Here is a 21,603-nt window from a genome sequence, read left to right as displayed (position 1 = left end):
TAATAAGACCAGTAACATTAGCTAAATAAAAGTGTGTCTGATTTAGAAGAGTCTTTTTTTAAATTGCCTTTTGGTAACAGACTGCACAGGGAAAGAAAACATTTAAAAAAATCTGCAAAAAAGATAATTAAACATTACAAAAGTTGACTGTTTCTCCACGATGATCAAATCAACAAGGGAAAATTTGGATATAAGAGGAGATATTTTAAGAGAGGTCAGTATTAGAGTTGTAATACATTGATATTATTGTTATATTTTATAGATTTTGATTATCGTAATATGGAATAAGTGTCTTTTACTGCTTTTTAAAGGCTGCATTACAGTAAAAAATGTAATTTTCTGAGCTTAACAGACTGTTCTATTATCTACCTTTATCCACTCAGTCATTATATCCACATTACTGATGATTATTTAACAAAAGTCTCAGTGTACTCAGCCCTAGTCAGTATACAGGAACCCTGGTCGTCTCCTCCACCACCACCACAGCATCCTCACCCCCACCCCCCCACCCCACCCCTTCCTCCTCCCCTCCTCTTCCCCCCCGGCCGTCGTTCTCCCACTGCTTCCCTTCCTTGTGTGTGCAACCGTTCCATCCTCTCATTCTGCGGCTCTTTCTCTCATCCTCCATCCCTCGCTCCCTGCGCTGCACGTGGGGTTTGTCTGATCAGTCTTCCCGTACACCCGATCGCAAGGAGCGCAAGGCCAACTCTGCCGGAAAGAAGAGGAGACGCTCGCCCTCGCCGCCCAGCACTCCTGCAGAATCCCGCAAGAAGGGAGGAAAGAAGGGGTAAGGGAGGCGAATTTTTAACACTGGTTTGAGTGTGCAAAACATTCTGGTTTAAGGGTTTCCAGTTTCAATTAACGTGACTATAACTCTACCCTCTCTCCGATTTTAGGAACCCAGGGCCTCACTGGAAGCGACGGGGCCACAGAGGAGAAGAGGAGGACACGGAGGAGGACGTGAGTAAGGACATGGACGACTCCTCGGCCGGTGCCAGCATGGAAGAGGGCAGCATGTCCAAAAATGGTATGTACCCTTAGAGGTGGGGGCCGAGCTTTTAAAAAAAGTATTATGATTGCATTATCACTTTGAACAATTAGATGAAGTCAGCAGTTTGGTTAAAATGTCAACCAAAGAGGAGTCAGATTGTTTTTACATCAAATCCCCTTGTTATTTATCTTCTTGTTAAACAGTTTTAAATGTTTGATGACTCTTCGTGCACTCAGCGGCGTCCAATCAAATGTGACTTTGGACGAGTAGCTAGCCACACTGCTCATCTAAAAGCACCCTTCACTGTTTGTGGGTCGTAGTAGCAAACCAAGCATTATGGAGAGAGAGATGTGTGTTGGCATATCAGTGGGCACACACCTTGTTTTTTCACTTTCAAAACTACATGGCTGAGGTTTAATTCATTCATCTTTCCCTCGTCGTCCTCTTCCTCATCTCACAACAGGTGAAGGAGGTGTGTTGGGGGGGAGCCAGCAATCCTCTCTAGCTCTGAAATTAAGCTAAACTCTCAGTCCTGCCTACTTTTAAGCAGTCCAATCAAATGCAAAGGATCTGTTGTATGTGAAGACTGCTCAAAAATGCCTTTTTACTGGGAAATACATCCCAGTAAAAAATCTAAAGACGCTTTAACTTACATTTAATGGGGCGATTAAGGCCAAAGTCAGTATGATTTTAATCATTTGAGGAACCGATTAAGCTATCTGTCGCTCATCCTTACGATAAATCATTGTATCTGGAACATTAGCCCAAGGTAACGTTTTCACATCACTTGTTTTATTTGACCAACGGTCCTAAACTCACTTCACAATGAGAATAAAACTGAGAAAAACAGTAAATGATTTAAAGATCCCCTTCAGACATGTTGTACGTCATGTCATGATGTGTATAAAATACTCTATAATCAATAATTATTGGTGACTGATGAGGTTTTCCAAGTTAAATTATCTTGTTAAAACTATTAAAATGGCATCTACTCTGCAAGAAGCAAAAGTACATTTTCTTTTATTTGAGTGGAGGATGAATTTAATGATTAATTGATAATGAGACTTGCAGGTCAGGTTGCTTTTCTGTCTATTAACTTCCCTCTCTATTGATTGTTTGAGCACCCTGCAGTCTGTCTGCAAGTACAAAATGATTGACAGAAAGTTGGCCGTCACCGTTTTTCTAAGTTTAGATTTCCCCCCCGGCGCCGTTAATGCTGAATGAGACAGAAGCCCGAGGGCACGAATGATCTGTAGATGAACTTGAGGAGCAAGTTTAGCCTTGAACAGGAGCGGAGCGACGGGTCGGCTTCTGGGGCTGCAGCCTTCACTGTTTCTCTTTAAAAGCCCTTTTTTAAAAATTAAATCAATTTCTCTGAACAGTAACTTTAACCCACTGCTGGCTGAATCTGACTAGTTTATAACAATTTCAGTTTAGGCAGTTTTACGAGTGAAATTCAAATATTTTGTTGTTTTTCTCTCGATTTAATGCCTTATTTTTATTTATTTATTTATTTATTTTTTGCAAAATTGTTAATTAGGATTGAAATAAATCATTACTACTAATACTAATCATGCACTGCAGTAAAATTTAAGTTTGTGCATGTGTACCATCAACAAAAAAACTAAAAAAATTGGACCTGGCTCTGGGAGTTCGAGGCTTAGCCACAGATCTGCCCTTGGTCTTGAAGTCTGAGCAGCTTGTCCTCAGTCACTGAAAACGCTGTGTCAGATAACTGAAGAGCAGACGTGCAGCTGCAGACGAGGGAAAGTGAAACAAACTAAGGGAAAGAAGAAGAAGAAGAAGAAGGTCGTTTGCATGCTGACATTTTCAAGCTTGCAATAAAATGTATTGATGCAACTTTTTAGACCTGCAAGGTTTTGGTCAGGCAAGCATGATGCAAACACCATCTTTTCTTTTATGGGCTGCTTTTTGCTTTCACTTGTACTTTACTTAAGTGCACACAATCCACCTTCTTCTACCTTCCACCATCTATAACACTTTCCAAGTTTTCTTTTTAGCCATTTTGACATAATGGAGTTTAAATACAAGAGTCCCTTATCCTTTTTTTTTGTCATCATCAAGGCCTTGTGTTTTCGGCCAGAAATGATTTATTTATGTTCACTATATTTCTGAATCCTGTTAGAAAGTATGTCTAAATTGCAAATCAGAAAAGTGCTTTAGTGTTTTTTAAATAATATTTTTTATTGAGGCAAACAAACCATTTTCATTTACAAGTTTACAGAAAGTAAGAAAAACAGAGAGAGAGAAAGAAAACATGACCAAACATGGTACAGATGTCTCTTGTTCTCAAAAACATAGAAATGATAAAATAAGAGTCCACCAGAAAAGGGCTTGAGATCTCAGTGTGTGTTAACATCTGACAAAGGAAGCACAGTCACAGGGGGAAGTTATGAAGAAAAGTCAGTGATTAGTCAGTTAAGAGGAACTTAAATGCCAGCTTCTTTTTTATATTTATATATATATATTTACTGTTCAGAGGATTTTATTACACAAGAATACCAAACATTTCCTCTTTCTTACTTCTCAAATATATAACATATTATAAGCTTTCTTTGCTTTCATTTTAAATTTGTATGTTTTGCAGCAATCATTATTAAAAACAGTCAAACAAACTAACAGACCAATTTAAATCTGTAGCATGTTTTTATGTGCTCATTTTAAATCCCCTCTGCAGCAAAAAAAGTCATCTCCCCCCCCCCCCCCGCACACACACACACACACAAACAGACATGCATCATGTTGCAGTCGGACAAAGTAGGAAAACAGCCTGAGGAAGCATTTTTTTTAATTAACCAGCGATGAATTGAGCTCGATCTGTTCTCTCCTTCAAGATCCTCTTTCAAAAAAAAAATTTAACTCACAATCCTGACTAAAAATGCTCCTTTTAGACCAAGTCCCATCTGCAATGTCCCACTTTTACAAAAATCTCCTAACACACACACACACACACACACACACACACACACACACACACACACACACACACACACACACACAGAGTCTATTTTTGTGTCCCCTTTTTTTGAGTGCCGGTTAATGCCTCTTTGCCTGCAGCTGAATTATAAACTGTGTATAAAACTTATTTTTTATTTTTACTTCAGTGCTCTACTCCTCATCATATATCTTTTTTATTTTATTTATATACACAGCAAATTCAAAGAGAGACAGTGAAAATACTCCAGTGAAAAGAGGGAATGTGGCTGACTCGGGTATGTGTCTATGACTGAAATTATCTGTCTAGTTGTGTATGAATTAATTAATTAATCACCCATTTAGAAAAATAACAACAACAACAACTTACTGTGATCAGTTCCCAACTAAGTGTTCAGTGTAGACCATGCCGCTGTTTGATGTTTCTCAACTAAAATCAAATGTTTTTTTGTCTTCCAGATGACATGGAGGACGACTCTGTGCTGTCTAATGGAAAGGTGCGATGATTTTAAAAGCTCCTTGTCTATTTATGTCATCAACAAATCAAAACACTGCAGATGTGTCTGCAAACTGTCCCCTTGATCCTCATAATTATTTCCTTTTTTTACTTTTATTGTTATAATATTACACTTTATTGATCCCCATTGTGGCAAATTCAGGTGTTTTTAACATTTGTTGTGTAAATTAATTGAACGCAGGACGACGAGGATCAGGGCAAAGCTGAAGTGAACCGACTGATAGACGCCAGCGAAGACAACGTGACAGAACAGACGCACCACATCATCATCCCGAGCTACAGCTCTTGGTTTGACTACAACTGGTAAGAGCCTGGTCAGGATGTGTACGCCACAGGAAAAGGCTTGTGTGTGTTTGTAGATTTGACTCCTAATCATAGACTGTATATAAGAAATGGACGTAACATCCGTGACGTCACCCTTTGGTTTGTGGACTGCTGCTTGGAAGCGAATAGTTTCGGATCTTATGTGGGCATCAGGAGGGGCATGAGGCGCCCTCCTGAACCTGTGAACCAATCAACCTGTCAATCACGACGTAGCCACGCCCTAATGCATACCCTGCTTTATCGTCACATATAAAATCAGGGAGGCCAAAATGTCCCAAATGAACATCATACTGCATTGAAGAAGGCTTTAAACTAGCGATTGAGACCATAAACACATTTTGAAAACATTTACTGAGGTTAGAAATCAAGTGAGAAGTTGGTGAATTCTCCATTGACTTGTATAGAGACCGAAGTCCTTTTGACACCAAAACGGTCGCCCCCTGGTGGCCTTTTGATAGAATGCAGTTTTAAGTTACTTCCGTGTTGGCCTCATTTCAGAGGACCAGAACTCCCCGCCTGCTCCTAATTGTTAGTTTATTTTTTTATTTTTTTCTGCCAGCATCCATGAAATTGAGAGAAGAGCCCTGCCTGAGTTCTTCAACGGAAAAAACAAGTCCAAAACTCCAGAGATGTGAGTTTAAACGCACACTAAGCATCCACACATTAGCTGCATATTACAATAACGTCCTGCCCCGCTAAACATGATTCTTCCCGACTCCCTAACAGATACCTGGCGTACCGCAACTTCATGATCGACACGTATCGGCTAAACCCTCAAGAGTATCTCACCTCCACCTCCTGCCGCAGGAACTTGACCGGAGATGTCTGCGCTATCATGAGGTGAGCCAAGTTTCTCAGTTCGATTCTTTTAATTTTTCACCAGTTGAGTTACTAGATCCAAATACTGAAGGTTTAAAAAGATAAAGTTTAAAAAGCTTAAAGTTTGTTTTCTTCCTCCCAAGTTAAAAATGTAAAAGTTACCCAACCCTAATTTAATGGCTGTCTTGTCTCCAGGGTCCATGCATTCTTGGAGCAGTGGGGTTTGGTGAACTATCAGGTTGATTCAGACAGTCGCCCTCTGCCCATGGGCCCCCCACCCACACCCCACTTCACGGTGCTGGCTGACACACCCTCAGGCCTCATGCCCCTGAACCACCGACCTCCACCGGTAAGGATGACGGTAACAATTTCTTCCAGCACAACAGATTCCCTTTGTGCTATTTCCAAGAGATTATTTTTAAAAACACAATGACAAAACTGATATAAAGATCTTTTTATAGGCACTAAAAATGGTGATATATGGTTGTTAAATGTGTCGTGTTTCATCCCCTCCAGATCCCCCCTCAACAGCAGATGCCCAACTTCCCAGGCAAAGACAAAGACAAGGCCATGGCCATCGACCTGCAAAACTTCGGCCTTCGGACGGACCTTTACAACAAGAAAAAGGTCGGCACATGGCACCATCCTTCATCCTTCATATGATTCTCTACATTTAGAGTTATAATTTACCTTTTTATTCCTAAAATAGTAACAACAGGTGCATCATTTTTTAAAAACTTTTTAATGGAAATTGAGGGCAAAAATTGATGAAAATGAACTCCTACTTAAAATATACCTTTATACACATTCTTATTATGTGTTACCTATCTTAATGTGATTGGTTGTGGTTCCCTGTAGGCTAAAGCCGTGACCTCCACCAGGGAATGGACCGAGCAGGAGACTCTACTGCTGCTGGAGGTGAGTCCCGCAGTAAATAGGAAAGGAAAGGAATCTGCTCAAACACTGTAAATTATATTAAATAATCACTGATGAAGAACATAATCGGGGTGTTTTGCATTGCCTTCCCATCACCTATCTGTCACCCTGTGTCTTTGCCCGTCTCTTTCTTCCCATTTGTACCATTTGTTCCTCATTCTTCCAACTTTTCATGTAAGCCTTGAACCTTTTGAATGAAATGTTCCTTCTCTCCTCTTTTTATTGACTTTTTTAATTACTCCCCTTATCAAAATGCAAAACCCTCTTCCCCTCATCTCTCCTTCCATCTCAACATTTCTGTCTCATCTGCCTTAACAACACCTTAAGCCTTTACCTCTGTCCTCTATCACTTTCATATGTTCCTGCATTTCTCTGTGAATATTGCTCAGGAGGTGTTATGACCTCTAAGACTCATTATGTGAGCTGTTAGTAGATAAAATTCTCCATCAAAAATGTCCAACAGTGTTTGGCTCCAGCTTCTTAAATGTGCTGATTTGGTATTTTTCTTCATCATATGACAGTGAATTGAATATTTAAAAGGTTTTGGATTGTTAGTAGACAAAACAAGCTAATTAAACACATCACAGTGGCCTCCAAAATTTTTATTCACTGTTTTTTTAAACATTTCACAGATTAAACGATTGATTAAGAAAATAATCTGCAGATGAATCAATGTTTTAAGATAGCTGTTAGTAGCAGTCCTAATGTTTTGACTCCCTCACCTGCTAACAGGCTCTTGAGATGTTCAAAGACGACTGGAACAAAGTGTCGGAGCACGTTGGTTCACGCACCCAAGACGAGTGTATCCTGCACTTCCTGCGGCTCCCCATCGAGGATCCATACCTGGAGAACACCGAGTCCTCCCTGGGCCCTCTTGCCTACCAGCCCATACCCTTCAGCCAGTCTGGAAACCCCGTCATGAGCACTGTTGCCTTCCTTGCCTCTGTGGTCGACCCCAGAGTGGCTTCTGCTGCTGCCAGGGCAGCCCTAGGTGAGATTAAACTTTTCTGACTGTTACATTTACTACAGTCAAATTTTTTGCAAATAACATAAGACAACTGCGAGTATCATATTAATATGGCTGATGTCCTCCATCCGCAGAGGAGTTCTCCCGCGTGCGTGAGGAGGTGCCGGCTGAACTGGTGGAGGCCCACGTGAAAAAGGTGCAGGAGGCAGCCAGGAGCACGGGCAAGGTAGACCCCGCCTTCGGCCTGGAGAGCAGCGGCATCGCTGGCACCGCCCCAGATGAGCCAGAAAAAACAGGTGACTTAACACTTAATGACGACTGACGGCTAGAAACGGTAGCTGAGGCGCCAAAAACCCACGAATGAAAGAAAATGTGTAACACTCAAAATGGGGCCTTTATGGGAAAATTGAAGCGTTGTTTTAAGTCAGTAAATAGAGATTTAATTACATACTTCTCAGAATAAAAGTTACAAAGAGCTTTACATTAATAGTGTCAAGCAAACCCACTAGTAACGAAATACATTTAAAAAAAGTTTGGGAATACAAGTGTAGTAAATAGTCTTCCTCTCTAACCAGTAAAAATTTGATCCTATTCACACAAGATTTGGTAGTTTTGTGTGTTGTGATGTCTGCGGCCACTAGAGGGCAGCATATACTCGGCATCAGGCAGGCCTGTCACATCTGTGATGCAGAATGCTGCCCTTTGTGTATGTGTGAGGACATTATAAGAGTGGACAGTGTCATCAGTCTGTCTTGTGCTCTCATCCTTGTTTTTTTTTACCTCCTGCTCTTAAAAAAAAAAAAGATTGTATTCACCCGAGTATGAGGCAGAGATAATCACGTCTTGACGTTTGAAGTCGATACACCTCTCAATTTACCAGCAGAGGGATGAACAATGCAGGAGTATTGGTGTGTGTGTGTCTGTGTGTGTGTGTGCAGCCGTGGTAACCAGTGGATTAAAACGGCGGTGGCAGATGGGGCAGAGGAGAGGGAGGAGGGAGAGCAGAAAACTGGGTCATCACACTCTACCATGTGCTTATCTCTTTCTCTCCTCCTCTATTTGGCTCTGTGCTTTCTTGAAAAAATCTCTTTTTCTTCCACTGTTGCTCACTTCTTCCTCTCCTCTCCAAACACACACACACACACACAATACCACAATCATCCGTTACACCTGAATTAATGCCCTCCAGAGCCACAGTTGGAATCAATAAGCTTTAAATGCATTCAGTGCCTCGAATGGCCCAAAGCGCCCGGCCAACACTCACATCGCACGATCAATATTCAAACCCATAACACACGCTCAAGTGCACCCAGGACATGGTTTCACACTCATCGTACATGTATTCAGTTTGTGTGTGTGTGTGTGTGTGTGTGTGTGTGTGTGTGTGTGTGTGTGTGTGTGTGTGTGTGTGTGTGTGTGTGTGTGTGTGTGTGTGTGTGTGTGTGTGTGTGTGTGTTGTGAGTGCGTGCACACACTTAAACTCACTCCACACTCTTCCCTGTGGGGCCTGTTCACTTAAAATGCCTTTGGCCTTAATTTCCTCTCCTGATGTCCTCTCAAAGACTTGTTTTCGAGAGAGAGAGAGAGAGTTTACTGTGAATGCATTTTTACTTTAAACCTTTACTTATTTCACTATTGAAGAGAAAATTTCAGCTACAGTAAATAATCATGATCAGTCTTGACATGATGTGACATTTCTTCGCCCCTTCTGTCACTTACAGAAACCACAGAACCAGAAAAGGCGGACACGGACACAGACTCCCAGCAGGGTGACAAGGTAAGACTACTTAATAAAAAGAAAGAGGTTAAAGGTTCTGGAAAGTCACTTTGTATGAAACACACTTAAGAAAAGCACAAGTTGACCAAAATGCTGAACACTTTTTTTTTATCAGTTTTGTTGATGACTCCAGCAGTGAAAGCCAGCTTCTCTGCTACAGTGATTTATCAGCTTCTTTCTGCTAATTGTAGTCTCTGATAGTGATTGAAATGTGTCTCTCAAAGCTAATTATTCAGTTTTCAAATCCTAAAAGCACCTGAATGCTTTATTTATTTATTGAAGATAAAGTATGAGATAACTCTACCAGGTGCTGCACTGTCCATGTGGTTGATTAGCATTAGCATATTAGCGTAAATGTTATGCAGAGTTATGCTGCAATCAAGCTGTCAATCAAGATTTGGCCTTTGATGTAATTCTTGGTGTTCCCTGTGCATAAGAACAGACAAATTAAATACAAGGTGGGAGAGAGAGAGATAAAGTGCTGCATCCCTCAACCAACATGTGCAATTTAGTCATTTATCACACATTAAAGAAACATTTAAATATATTACAATGAGTGCTTCTAACGGTCGATCCAAGGAGAGGTCGGGTGCACACTAAGAAGAGACCTTGACATGCATTTTGACTCACAAATGCAAATCTTCTATAATCACAGGTGTTTCGTGACATGTAGGATGATGCCTTCAAAATTTGCATATCAGATGATCTGATTTCATTTTAAAATGTTTTTTTTTGTTTTGTTTTTAAAGCATACTAATGGGCAATTTTTAAACCCTCAAATCTCAACTCCGAACCCCTCGACCATTAGAAGCACTCATTGTAATATATTTTAATTTTTGTGATAAATGACTAAATTGCACATGTTGGTTGAGGGATGCCAGTCTTTTGTATTCATCATCCCTCCAGCACTTTTTTTTATCTCTCCCACCTTTTGTATTTAATTTATCTGTTCAACCACATTTGGACCATTCCTCTTGGTTTTGGAAAAGGCCCAGCGGGGGTGAATGTAATGGCAGTTCACGTTGTCCTCGCTCTGCTGGGCAGCTTTGCGCCTGATGACTTCTTCATTAGCATCCATTAACCCAGTGTCAGACACTCTGTCTAAATCATAGTGATTTTCCCTCAAAAAGTGAATAGGGGTTAACGATTCGACCCAGTATTGGTGTCCTGTGCATCGCAGCATTGACCAGCGTTTACTGGCCACTTAGATCTGAAATAAAAATTACACCTCAAAGTAATTGCATCCACATTTACCTCCTTATGCTGTTTTTAGTTGAAGACATAACCTTCTTTTTTGGCTATTTGTGAGGGTTGTTTTTCTTAGTTTTACTCACATTAGATTTGGTCAAAGTGAAACTTGCAATATCAGCCTTTACATCTAACTTTTTTCTGTGTCCTCATCATCCTTCAGGCGGAGTTGAAGGACGAGGCCGAGAAGCCCAGTGAGTCCGCAGAGAAGAGCGACAAGACGGAGGCCACGGACAAGGTAAAGAAGGAAGGAGCGGAGACGTCGGAGCGTGAGGAGGAGAGCGAAGACGGAGGAGAGGCGAAGACCGCTCCAGCAGGTAATGCTGAGTTTCATGATAAAAAATTGTTAATAAAAAAAGAAATATCTGGCACATCATTGTTCAGAAGCTCGCAACTAGAATATTTTCTTATCAGAAGATGTTTTAATCCAATAAGGATCTTTGTTATGTCTTCAAGTCAAAAGATTAGCTTTTCATGTAAAATCAGAGGTGTGTGGGAGGTTTTGTTGTTTCTTTAATGATTAGCAAAAATACCAAACATTTGCTGCCTCTAGTTTGTCAAATATAATATTTACTGGGGTTTTTTTGTTTCATGTAATTGTAAACTGAAGTTTTTTGGGTTTTGGACTGTTGGTCAGACAAAACAAGACATTTAAAAACTTAATTTTTAATTTCCTGCAGGAAATTATAATGACCATTTCTTACTTTTGGGTCTCTAAAATACATAAAATTCATCAATAAAACATATTGAACTGCACAAATTTAAACGAATTACAAACTATGAGGTTATCCTGTAGTTACCACTTGTGGCCACAGGGGTCACTGTTCAGCAAAAGTTAAAAACTAAAGTCTAAAGTATACAGAAGGACTTTTCTTTACATGTTTGACACTGTCTTCTCTGCTTTCTGTCTTTCCATCCTGTCAGAAAAAGACAAGGAGGAAGCAATGGAGACGTCGTCCTCGGACCAGGAGAAAGATAAGGAGGAGAAGGCAGCTATAGATGAGGGAGAGGAGAAGAGGAAGAAGCTGGAGCATGACATCGGAGAGGGCAACATTGCAACTGCGGCCGCTGCTGCCCTCGCTTCTGCTGCCACAAAAGCCAAGGTGAGACTTTTGAGTCATAGAAAATACACTTAAGCAAGTCTCATGTTTTTAATGTTCGCCTGGGTTGTCGTGTGGCTACAATTTGACTCAAATATTGTGCACTTAAAGCCACAGTACTGCAGGATGTAGTGCCCCTTCAGGATTGTTTAGATTTAAAGCAAAACTTTCACCTTTTCTTGACTAGAAACCCCTCAATCTGCTAATGTCCTGCCCTCTTTTATGTTCTATAAAATGCTGAAAGAACGAGCTGAACGTTAAATCATGATGTCGTGATGATGTTACCGCTATCTCAGTATTTGACATCGATCAGATATATTCATGGTTTGTCATCTCCTTTCGTCTCAGCACTTGGCGGCGGTGGAGGAGAGGAAGATCAAGTCCCTGGTCGCTCTGCTGGTGGAGACCCAGATGAAGAAGCTGGAGATCAAGCTGAGGCACTTCGAGGAGCTCGAGACCATCATGGACCGAGAGAAAGAGGCTGTAAGTTGATGGAAGAGTATTGATTATTGAGTTCCAGCTGATGTATTTCACTCACTAAGAGCTCTCAGCATGTTATTAATAATGAAGGTGATTTGTTAACGGAAGTTCATAATGCAGTTTTTAGTCACAACTACTCCCTGAAGTGTAAATGTGCATCTTAAACACTAGAGCTGCAACAATTGAATCAAATAATCAAATAGTTTATTGACTCAAAAATGAATCTGCAACCATTGTTGAGTCATTTTCAAGCTGCTTTTTTTGTTAATATTTCAGTTTATGACTTTTTTTCAGATAAAATAAGCAAATATAGACATCACAGCAGGCTCTGAGAGATTGTAAATGTCGTATTATCACAATTTAACACGTTATAGACGATGAAAATAATCATTTGTTGCAGCCCTACACTGGACAACATGAAACATTTACAAGCTCCCTACATTCACACTTTAGAGTCCAATAAATTAGTATCATAATTGTGAGAAGGTGAAGAGCACACTACACACTGTGTGTTTATATTTAGACCAAAAGTGATCGGTTTGATTCAACATGAAATTCAGACGAGAACACACAGGACTCCACTTAATGTTCAATGAATGCACTGCGTGTTCAGTGCAGCTGTTAATGTTTGTAGTTTCCAACAGACCAACTATTTATTTATTCATTGAATTAAAATGTGTTATATCAGGTATTATAATAATAATATGAGATTTTGGTCATATTGTGCAGCTATAGTCTGAATCCTTTTTAACCCTTTTTATGAAATCTAATTATATTCAGTGTTTAGGGGAAAAAATAAACACACTAAAAAACTCTTTAAACAGTGGCTGTCCTGAGACATCATGGCTAAAAGTAGAATCTGCACAATGTTTATTTTTTTTTATCAGTCAGAAGAATTTAGATTAGATTATTTTATTTTTCGAATGTGTAAAACAAGAAAAAAACAAAACAAAAACAACATATATATATATATTAAAAAAAAAAAAAAGAAAGCACAATGGTCTGACTGAAAACAGTGAACTTACACCTAACAGAAAACATGATGCAATGCACTTTCAACCACATCCGAAAGGGAGTGGGAAGAAGTCAAAACTTATTGAATCCCACCCCTGCTTCTTAAATCAATGATTTTATGATTGATCTGAAGTGTATCACAACCCAGCTGAGGTTAACAAAAACCAAAAGGCACCTGATGTTTTACTCAAGTGTGTGAGCACATTATTCAGTCTTCTCTGGTTTAAATAGTCTGGAAACTGCTCCTAATAGTTAATATCTTCAGGCGTTAGACAACAAAACAGTTGAATGAAACCTGTGTTTGTTTGTTTGTTTGTTTGTTTGTGGTTCCAGAGCGAATTTAGAAAACTGATAAATTTGGGATTGAAAATGACCAAAATCTAAAATGATGGATAAATAATTTAAGAATGAAGCACACTGATGGCATGTGTATGTAAAAATGACAGTGGTGATTCTGGATGATAAAGACATAGGTTTTTATGCTTTTACTCAACAACAAAGAAGTATACATGGAAAGCACTTCATTAAAATACAGTTTTTTTTTAAATGATAGTCCATAAATGACCAGTGTTACAAAGTTATGTGTTTGCTGAATTAATATATGTAGCCAGTAAATATTTAGAGTTCATCTGCCAGTGTTGGCCGCTGTACAAGTTGGCTTCCCACGTGGTCCAAGTCTTCCACAGAGACTGAAGAGGACACAGCGAATTACCTCTTTGTGAGGGAGCTGAATTGCAAATAAAACATTTTCCAGAGCAAAGCGGTTGTATAGTCAGGCAAGTGAAACTGTTACCTGCTTCTACAGGCTGAATGAAAAGCCCTCAGCTGTGTGTGTGTGTGTGTGTGTCCCGCTGCTGGACGATCCCTGGAGACGCCAGTGAGAGTGTAAAACTGTGTTTTCCTGGTGAAGGCATCGGGATTGTAGCCCAGTTTCACAGCTGTAAATAGTGCATGAATAGCACTGGTTTACATAAGCTTTCTCAACACTGAAGAGAAACCAAACTTCTGCTGCTGCCATAGCTGTAAAACATCTTCAAAAAAAACAACAAAGACAAAGGTCCGCACAGTTCAGCTTGGAGACACAAACACTGAATCAATGGCTTCACAGGTCTGTTCATGCATCTCCTGTGCAGACATGCAGGCAACCTTCCCTGCAGGGACAGCAGAGCTTTATTAGTGTTTTTACTTTAATTGGTATTGAATGTTCTCTCTGACAAAAACATCAAACCACATGTCCCCCAGATGAGATTTGTTAAATATTTGTTTTTCTTATAAACAATAGTGTGGCAAGAAAACCCTCTAAACCTTCTTCCACGCTATTTTGTGCTATTCGAGGATGAAATGGGGACAAATGGTGGTCAAATTAAATATAATTTTTTGCATTACGACCCTCAGTGATCATTTCATGGGCCCTCAGGGGTCCTCAGACATCTTGGGAAACAGCTGCTCTACACTGACCTTCACCCACCAGTTATTAGTGTAGCTGCCAGTTGTTCACTCTCTCACTGTTGGTTATAACAAACATCTTCATTTAATCATATTTCTCCATCTCCATCTCTCTCTCTCTCTCTCTCTCTCTCTCTCTCTCTCTCTCTCTCTCTCTCTCTCTCTCTGCAGTTGGAGCTTCAGAGGCAGCAGCTGCTCACCGAGCGTCAGGCGTTCCACATGGAGCAGCTCAAATACGCCGAGATGAAGGCGAGGCAGCAGATGGAGCAGCAAGCTGCCGCCGCTGCTGCTGCCGCCGCCGCCGCCGCTCAGGCTCAAGGACAGGGACAGGCTTCAGGTCCTGGACCCCACTCAGGGCCTCCTTCTTCAGGCATGCACCACGGAGGACCTCCACCTCACCACGGAGGACCTCACCATGGAGCATCCGGGCCCCACCACGGAGGGCCCCCAACCGGCCATCCTGGCTTCCCTCCGATGGGTCACCACCCCATGGGTCCTCACCACCCAGGACAGACAGGTGAGAGACTCCAACACAGAGCAGGTGTTTGTAAAAAATACTGCGTGAGAGAGAAAATAATATAACAAATAATGAAGATAAGATGATGATTTTTGTCATCATTTAGTAAAAAACACACAGTACCTCTCAGTTTCAGACACAGACTGTATATAATAAATGGACGTAACATCCGTGACGTCACCCATTGGTTTGTGGACTGCTGCTCGGAAGCCAATAGTTTCGGATCTGAGCAGCGCCATCTTGAAAATGTCCGGTGCATGCCGGGAAAAATAAAAACAGGGATTCTACTTATATGGGCATCAGGAGGAGCATGAGGCGCCCTCCTGAACCTGTGAACCAATCAACCTGTCAATCACGACGTAGCCACGCCCTAATGCATACCCTGCTTTATCGTCACATATAAAATCAGGGAGGCCAACATTTCACAAATGAACATCATACTGCATTGAAGAAGGCTTTAAACTAGCGATTGAGACCATAAACACATTTTGAAAACGTTTACTGAGGTTAGAAACCAAGTGAGAAGTTGGTGAATTCTCCATTGACATGTATAGAGACAGAAGTCCTTTTGACTCCAAAACAGTCGCCCCCTGGTGGCCTTTTGATAGAATGCAGTTTTAAGTTACTTCCGCGTTGGCCTCATTTCAGAGGACCGGAGCTCCCCGCCTGGTCAGACATTACGCTGTCCACTCCGCCATATTCAACAAAATGTCTGAATGCTTTCTGCACCACAGGACCAATTGGACCAAGCCAGCCGATGCCAACCCGTATGATCCCTGGCCCGCCCTCTGCTGGCCCCCCTCCTGGCGGTATGCCTCCCATGATGCCTCCACGCCACCCCGGAGCTCCCAACGGCATGTGTGAGTATAAACCTCCTTCCGCCACATTCTCTCATTAACGTTGAGTTGTGTTCGTTCACACTCAGCAAACTCGGGGTTGGGGATTTATTCGAGGTGCTGAGTACACGGCTCAGTTCACCAGAGCCAGTGTACTTTAAACTGTAGGAATGTTTCTATAAACCAGTATTTACCCCACAAATGTTTCTGGAAATTTAAATATGTTCTCGACCCAAGAGCAGACAGTTGGTTTTTAATATGAATATATTATATTAGCATCCTATCACACGCCAAACCTCAAGTTTCTTCAGCTAATCAACACCTCAAATCATGACGTGAAGTAAAGCAAAGACCAACATTTTTAAAAATTCAGTCAGTTAATTTACTTAAATGTCACTGTACAAATATCTAAAATAACTTCACATGATCCAAAAAAACATTGCTCCAAACAATATCTCATAAAAAAAGTCTGCACTGTACTTAATTTACAGCACTGCGGCTTCAATTTGACCATAAACACTTTGAAGAATAATGTAATTTTTCTAATTTTATGATCTTGGATGACATGTTGTTCATAGACTGGAATCAAAAGCCTGCTTCAGCATTTTAAACTTTGTAGATTTCACACCCGAAAAAAGAAACAACACTGATCCTGTACTATTTGGTTTGGAGACAGTTTTACACCATTATTTCGCAATTTGAGCCATTAAAAGTAGGGTTGGTAATCCTGTTCAGAAGCACTTTTTGTTATACTGGATGAAATGGTCCTTCTATTATCAGAGGTATCAATACATTGTCTTTAGAAAAAGGAACGGAAAAAATCAGACCTCTGTGGCAGCCACAGGACTGATAAAACTCTGACCAATCCATGCTCTTCGCACCGAAAAGCAAAAACCAATCAGGTGCCTTCATGTCTAGTTCTACATCCGCCCCCCTCTCTCCCTGCCTACTTCCCGCATGCACAGTCTTCACCTGTCGCGGTTGCCGGTTTGTGGGGGCGTGGCTTGGACGGACTCACTGACAGGAGGGGAAGCAGCGGGGTGGGACTTAGAGGAGGCAGGAGGAGGTTTCAAATCTTGCTAGCTCTCTTGCTATCTTTCCAACATTACCAACCCTACCTTTAAAACTTAATATGTGCATTTGATCCCTTGCCGCATTTTAGCAGTTCAACCTAAGAGTGTTCTCCCTTTTTAAGAAAGTCTAAAAGTCTGAACAATGAAGCGCTATTTTGCATTAATCATCTCATGACCCTTGAGATTAACCTGTGGATCCAGGAAACATCAAACCTGTGATGCATTTTTGTTCTTTATAAAAGAAAAAAAAAAGTGCTTGCAGAGAAAGGAGAGAAGTTATATTAAAATACACAGGATCTTCGTCAAATGGAAACCAGGAAATAAACATTATAGTGTTGCGTAACAAGTTAAGCAGCAGATTTGTGTGTCTTCTTTTAAACTGAGCGTCTTTCTTTCCTCTTTTTCAGTCCCAGGCCCACCAGCTGCACAGGCTGAACCGGTACCTGCAGTTCCCGTTGTTGGTCCTCCGGCGCCCACGAGTGGACGCGTGGCTGACAACTAAGACCTACACACACACACAAAAGCACACACACACACACACAAGAACACAAACACACACACACAGAAAACTAACTCTGTCTCTGAACCTCAGCCCCCTTTTTTTGATGGCCTTTGCAACTGGCTCGGTATTTCCCCCCCACAACACCCAAAACTACCATAAATTTCATTACAACATACAAACACACACACTCAGGGTTCAGTGGCAAGGGTGACCCAGTTTTTCCCAAACACACACACACGCACACACACACACACACACACACATACATCCAGACTTCCTCTCAGGGCACAGCGGCAAGGTTCGTCTAGTAATAAACACTGTTTTTCTGCTCTGTTGGGCCAGATGGAGGCTGGAGAGAATGACTGTGTACAGAAAAAACAAAAACAAGGAGACAGAACAGATGAAAAAGCTCCGTCTGTCTCACCTTTTCTCTTTTCAATGCTGTTTTAAATGACACTGTAACCCCCCCTCCCCTTTCCCCTCCCGTCTCTTAACACAAACACACACACACACACACACGTACTTCTTCCTGTTTGGTGCCTCTTTACTCCAAGCCAAACACCAGGGGGAGCTAGTGACACCAGAGAACCCCCCCCCACTAGACATGCAGGGGTGTGTTTGTGTGTGTGTGCTTGATCAGCCTGAGCTATGACACACAAGATGATGATGATGATGATGATGATGATGATTCAGACAATAAAATGCTCACACACACACACACACACACACACACACACAGAGCACCCAGCCTGCCCTCACTCTTGTCTTGTCGAGTATCTACCTCTCGCTCCTCTTTAAATGATACACTGTAGTTCTGTGTGTGTGCGTGTGCGTGTGTGCGTGTGTTTGTCCAAGTCAGAGGGGTGTTTAATGGCGGTTCACTCATCTGCTTTGCCTCCTTTTGACCAGTCTGTGCCTCTCATGTAGAAAAGAAGAAGGAAATTAAAAATAGGCCAAATTTGACAGGTTTGAAAATATTCTTCTGTATCGTCATGGTTACTACAAAGTCCACAGTGAAGGAATAATGCTAGCTTTCTCATCTTAGTTGCCATCTGTGGATGAAGGAGTACAGACGCACCTGGGAAGCAGCTTTAAACTAATTAATTGTACATGGAGGCGAATATTTGTCACTAAAGATAGAAGAGTCTGAAGATGACCTGTAACATCCTTTTTCCATTATGACAAAAACATGCGTTATTTATTACTAAATTAAAAATATTAGTCTATTTAATTTTTTTTCTCAGCAGAAAGCGAAAATTAGTTTTCAGTGTTTTCTGACGTCAACCTCAAATCTTCCTATTTGAAGACTTAAAATCATTCAAAACGTTTCACAAATGTTTAAGTTTAAGTTTTAAAAAATGCTCAACAGTTTGGCCACTGTAGATTTTAGCAATTGTTATTCAGCAGGAGTGATTAGTGACACATCACCCAGTGCATCTGTGCTTCTCACTGATGTGTTTTTAATAGTTTTTGGACAATAATAAAGATTTATGGCACAGAGAAGAATCAATTCATTGACAGTAAAACAAGAAAAATATTAAATAAACACACAAATCTGATCCGATGATTACATGAGTGGCACAAACTGATGAAGTTCAACTATTGAGGAAGAACAGGAAGTTTAACACCCGTCATTCCTCCTCCTGCTCCACCACCACCCACACCACTGTAACACACACACACACAGAAACGTAAGCTAAGCTGAGGCTCACACTGGAGGCTGCATGCACACACTGACTTGGCCAGACCCTGCCACAAAGCACTGGACAACCCCACACACACACACAAAATTACACACACACACACACACACACACACACACACACACACACACACACACACTTACATATAATCTCCTGCTGACCTTCACACAGCCTTTACAGAGAGAGGGAGACGCTGTGATGCGGCTCGACTGAAACATCAGAACATGAACGACGCTCTTCCTCAGCGCAGTGGGCTTCTAGATGTTTTTTAGGTGCTGATACTGTAGCCAATAAACCCCCCCCCCCCCCCCCCCCCCCCCCCCCCCCTCCTTCTCCTCTGCTCCGTTTTCCTAACGCCTAGCGCTGCCTACCTCGCTAACCCCCTCCTACTACACTTCATAGCCCCCCAGACCTCACACACATTTGTGCATCGCTTTTTTTTAAGCCACTAGCCATGGTGGGTGAAAAGAAAAAAAAAAAAGTTAGCAATATCCTCATTCCTGTGTGTTAACTCAGCCGAGGAGCCGGTGTTAACAAACCAGGAGAAGCAATCGTGACTTCAGAGCTTCATAATCATTTCTGTCCTGTGATGTCGAAGTAAATCCCAAACATGGGGGGGAAAACGCAAATATAGGACTCGACTCTACTACATTTTTTTTTTCATTATGTCATTATGTAATCATTTAGGTATTAATTTGTGAAAATGTGGAAAAATTGTCCAGAAATCTGCAGGTTTGCTTGTTTTGATATGAATCAGCTGTTTATTTAAATAAAAGGAAAACAGCAAAAAACTGAGATTTAAAAGCTGGAACCAGCAAATATTTATTGTTTTTGGATTGCTTATCCAGATACATTGATTCATTATTGATATTGAAAGTTCATTATTGATCATTTGGCAAAGCAATCTAACCACGAGGTCTGTTAGTAGCAGCTCCAGAGCTTTTAATCGTATCACATAAGGCTGCAACTATCGATTAATTACCGGTAATCTGCTGATTGTTTTCTTAACGTTAATTAGACAAACATTTCTGCTGTAAATTCCCAAAGTCAGTTGGCGTCTTTGACTCTTTTGTCTTATTTTGTCCGACCAAGAGTCCAAAACCTTAAATATATTCATCATATTTCTGCTTAAAAACGTACTAAAAAAGATGATTTATCGAAATAAATGCTTGTTAATCGATTTAACTGTCGGCTCTAGTGTGACATGAGCTTCCTCTGCAGATGAAGACCGCCCAGATGGAGTGAATACAATTTATAGATGTTCAATTTTCCAGTTTTCTGGGCGGTCTTAAGATCTTTTCATCCATTTTTTGTCAACAGTTGCAATCTTGACTTTTTAAAGCTTCAGAACACCTACTTAATCGACTCTGTGACAAGATTGTTTTGCCCACTAATTCATTATTTTCAACCCTTAAAAAACAAATCTTTATACATTTACTTAGTTTAGCGTTACTAACCTAAATATACTAAAATATTTTTGCGCTTGTCATCTTGCATCTTTCCACAGTCGACACACAGGTTTATTAATAAGCTCTAATAAGGTCTTTTTAAATGTGAAGTCTTAATCCAAACAACCCTCACCCCCCCCCCCCCCACCCCCACCCTTTGCTCGCACTGTTAGTATCTCTGCTACCTCTTCCTCGTTCATCTGCTAGCTACCTCTTCTAGAAATCTTCCTCTTGCTCTGCTACCTCTCTGCGCACCCCTTCGCTACCTCTCGTTTGCCATTTTCCTTTCATTTCCTCTTTTTAAACATTTTCTTTCTTTCTTTCTTCCTTTTTTTTTTTTCGCTGCCCACATGACTGCTGCATCACTGACTGTTGCCCATCTTCTCCCAGCCTGCTGGAAGATGAATAAAAACAAGCATCGACTCACAACGCTCTCATTCACCGCGCTCTCCTTTTCCCCATTTGACATCTTACCAGGCTTGTTATGTAATGTCACTTAAATATGACGGGAATCCCCCTTACATATATTATCTTTAATCGATACTTTTTTTTTGTGTTAATGGTAATGTATTTTTAAGGAGAAGTTTTGTGTAGATGGAAGTTATCTCTGTTCTTTGGAAGTTTGTAGCATTTTGTTTTTCCTTTATTTTTTTTTTATTTTGTATGGGGTCTGTTGGTACTTGGACCTAGACACTGTCGAATAAACTGTGTTTTGTATGAGTTTGATGTCTCGCCTCTTGCTTTTGGTTTTCCTTTAATGTTTCTTGAGGACAACATAACACACACAAAGACACAATATGAACTTTACATAAGCAACTCTCGAAGGTACTACTGTGAAAATACCAGGAAAATAGCTGGACTAGTCAATAAGTATGGGGCTCATATTTAGACCCATACAGGCCAAAAAGAGTTCAGTTTTTTAGTTTGACTTAAAGCAGCAGTCAGGTGTC

General features: G+C 40.9%; 1 protein-coding gene across 2 annotated transcripts in view; it reads left to right on the top strand.

The window, feature by feature from the left end:
• smarcc1a (SWI/SNF related, matrix associated, actin dependent regulator of chromatin, subfamily c, member 1a) overlaps positions 1–21,373 on the top strand; it is a 30,144-nt gene extending 8,771 nt beyond the window's left edge. Inside the window, exons 10-28 of one of the 2 annotated variants that reach the window (XM_062422811.1) lie at positions 669–787; positions 897–1,027; positions 4,165–4,224; positions 4,406–4,443; positions 4,645–4,766; positions 5,347–5,418; positions 5,514–5,627; positions 5,802–5,955; positions 6,123–6,233; positions 6,465–6,524; positions 7,275–7,533; positions 7,644–7,805; positions 9,231–9,286; positions 10,698–10,851; positions 11,459–11,637; positions 11,983–12,117; positions 14,746–15,091; positions 15,826–15,951; positions 17,408–21,373. In XM_062422811.1, the coding sequence (XP_062278795.1) occupies positions 669–787; positions 897–1,027; positions 4,165–4,224; positions 4,406–4,443; positions 4,645–4,766; positions 5,347–5,418; positions 5,514–5,627; positions 5,802–5,955; positions 6,123–6,233; positions 6,465–6,524; positions 7,275–7,533; positions 7,644–7,805; positions 9,231–9,286; positions 10,698–10,851; positions 11,459–11,637; positions 11,983–12,117; positions 14,746–15,091; positions 15,826–15,951; positions 17,408–17,502 (2,493 nt within the window). In that variant the 3' untranslated portion in view covers positions 17,503–21,373. The remainder of the gene's footprint in view (positions 1–668; positions 788–896; positions 1,028–4,164; positions 4,225–4,405; positions 4,444–4,644; positions 4,767–5,346; positions 5,419–5,513; positions 5,628–5,801; positions 5,956–6,122; positions 6,234–6,464; positions 6,525–7,274; positions 7,534–7,643; positions 7,806–9,230; positions 9,287–10,697; positions 10,852–11,458; positions 11,638–11,982; positions 12,118–14,745; positions 15,092–15,825; positions 15,952–17,407) is intronic. The other variant, XM_062422812.1, reaches the window with a different exon arrangement.
• Positions 21,374–21,603: the final 230 nt, after the last annotated feature.

This window comes from Scomber scombrus, chromosome 7 (assembly GCF_963691925.1).
Source record: "Scomber scombrus chromosome 7, fScoSco1.1, whole genome shotgun sequence".
Classification (NCBI taxonomy): domain Eukaryota; kingdom Metazoa; phylum Chordata; class Actinopteri; order Scombriformes; family Scombridae; genus Scomber; species Scomber scombrus.
Note: the sequence above shows the minus strand (reverse complement) of the source record. Positions and strands in the feature narration are given on the sequence as shown.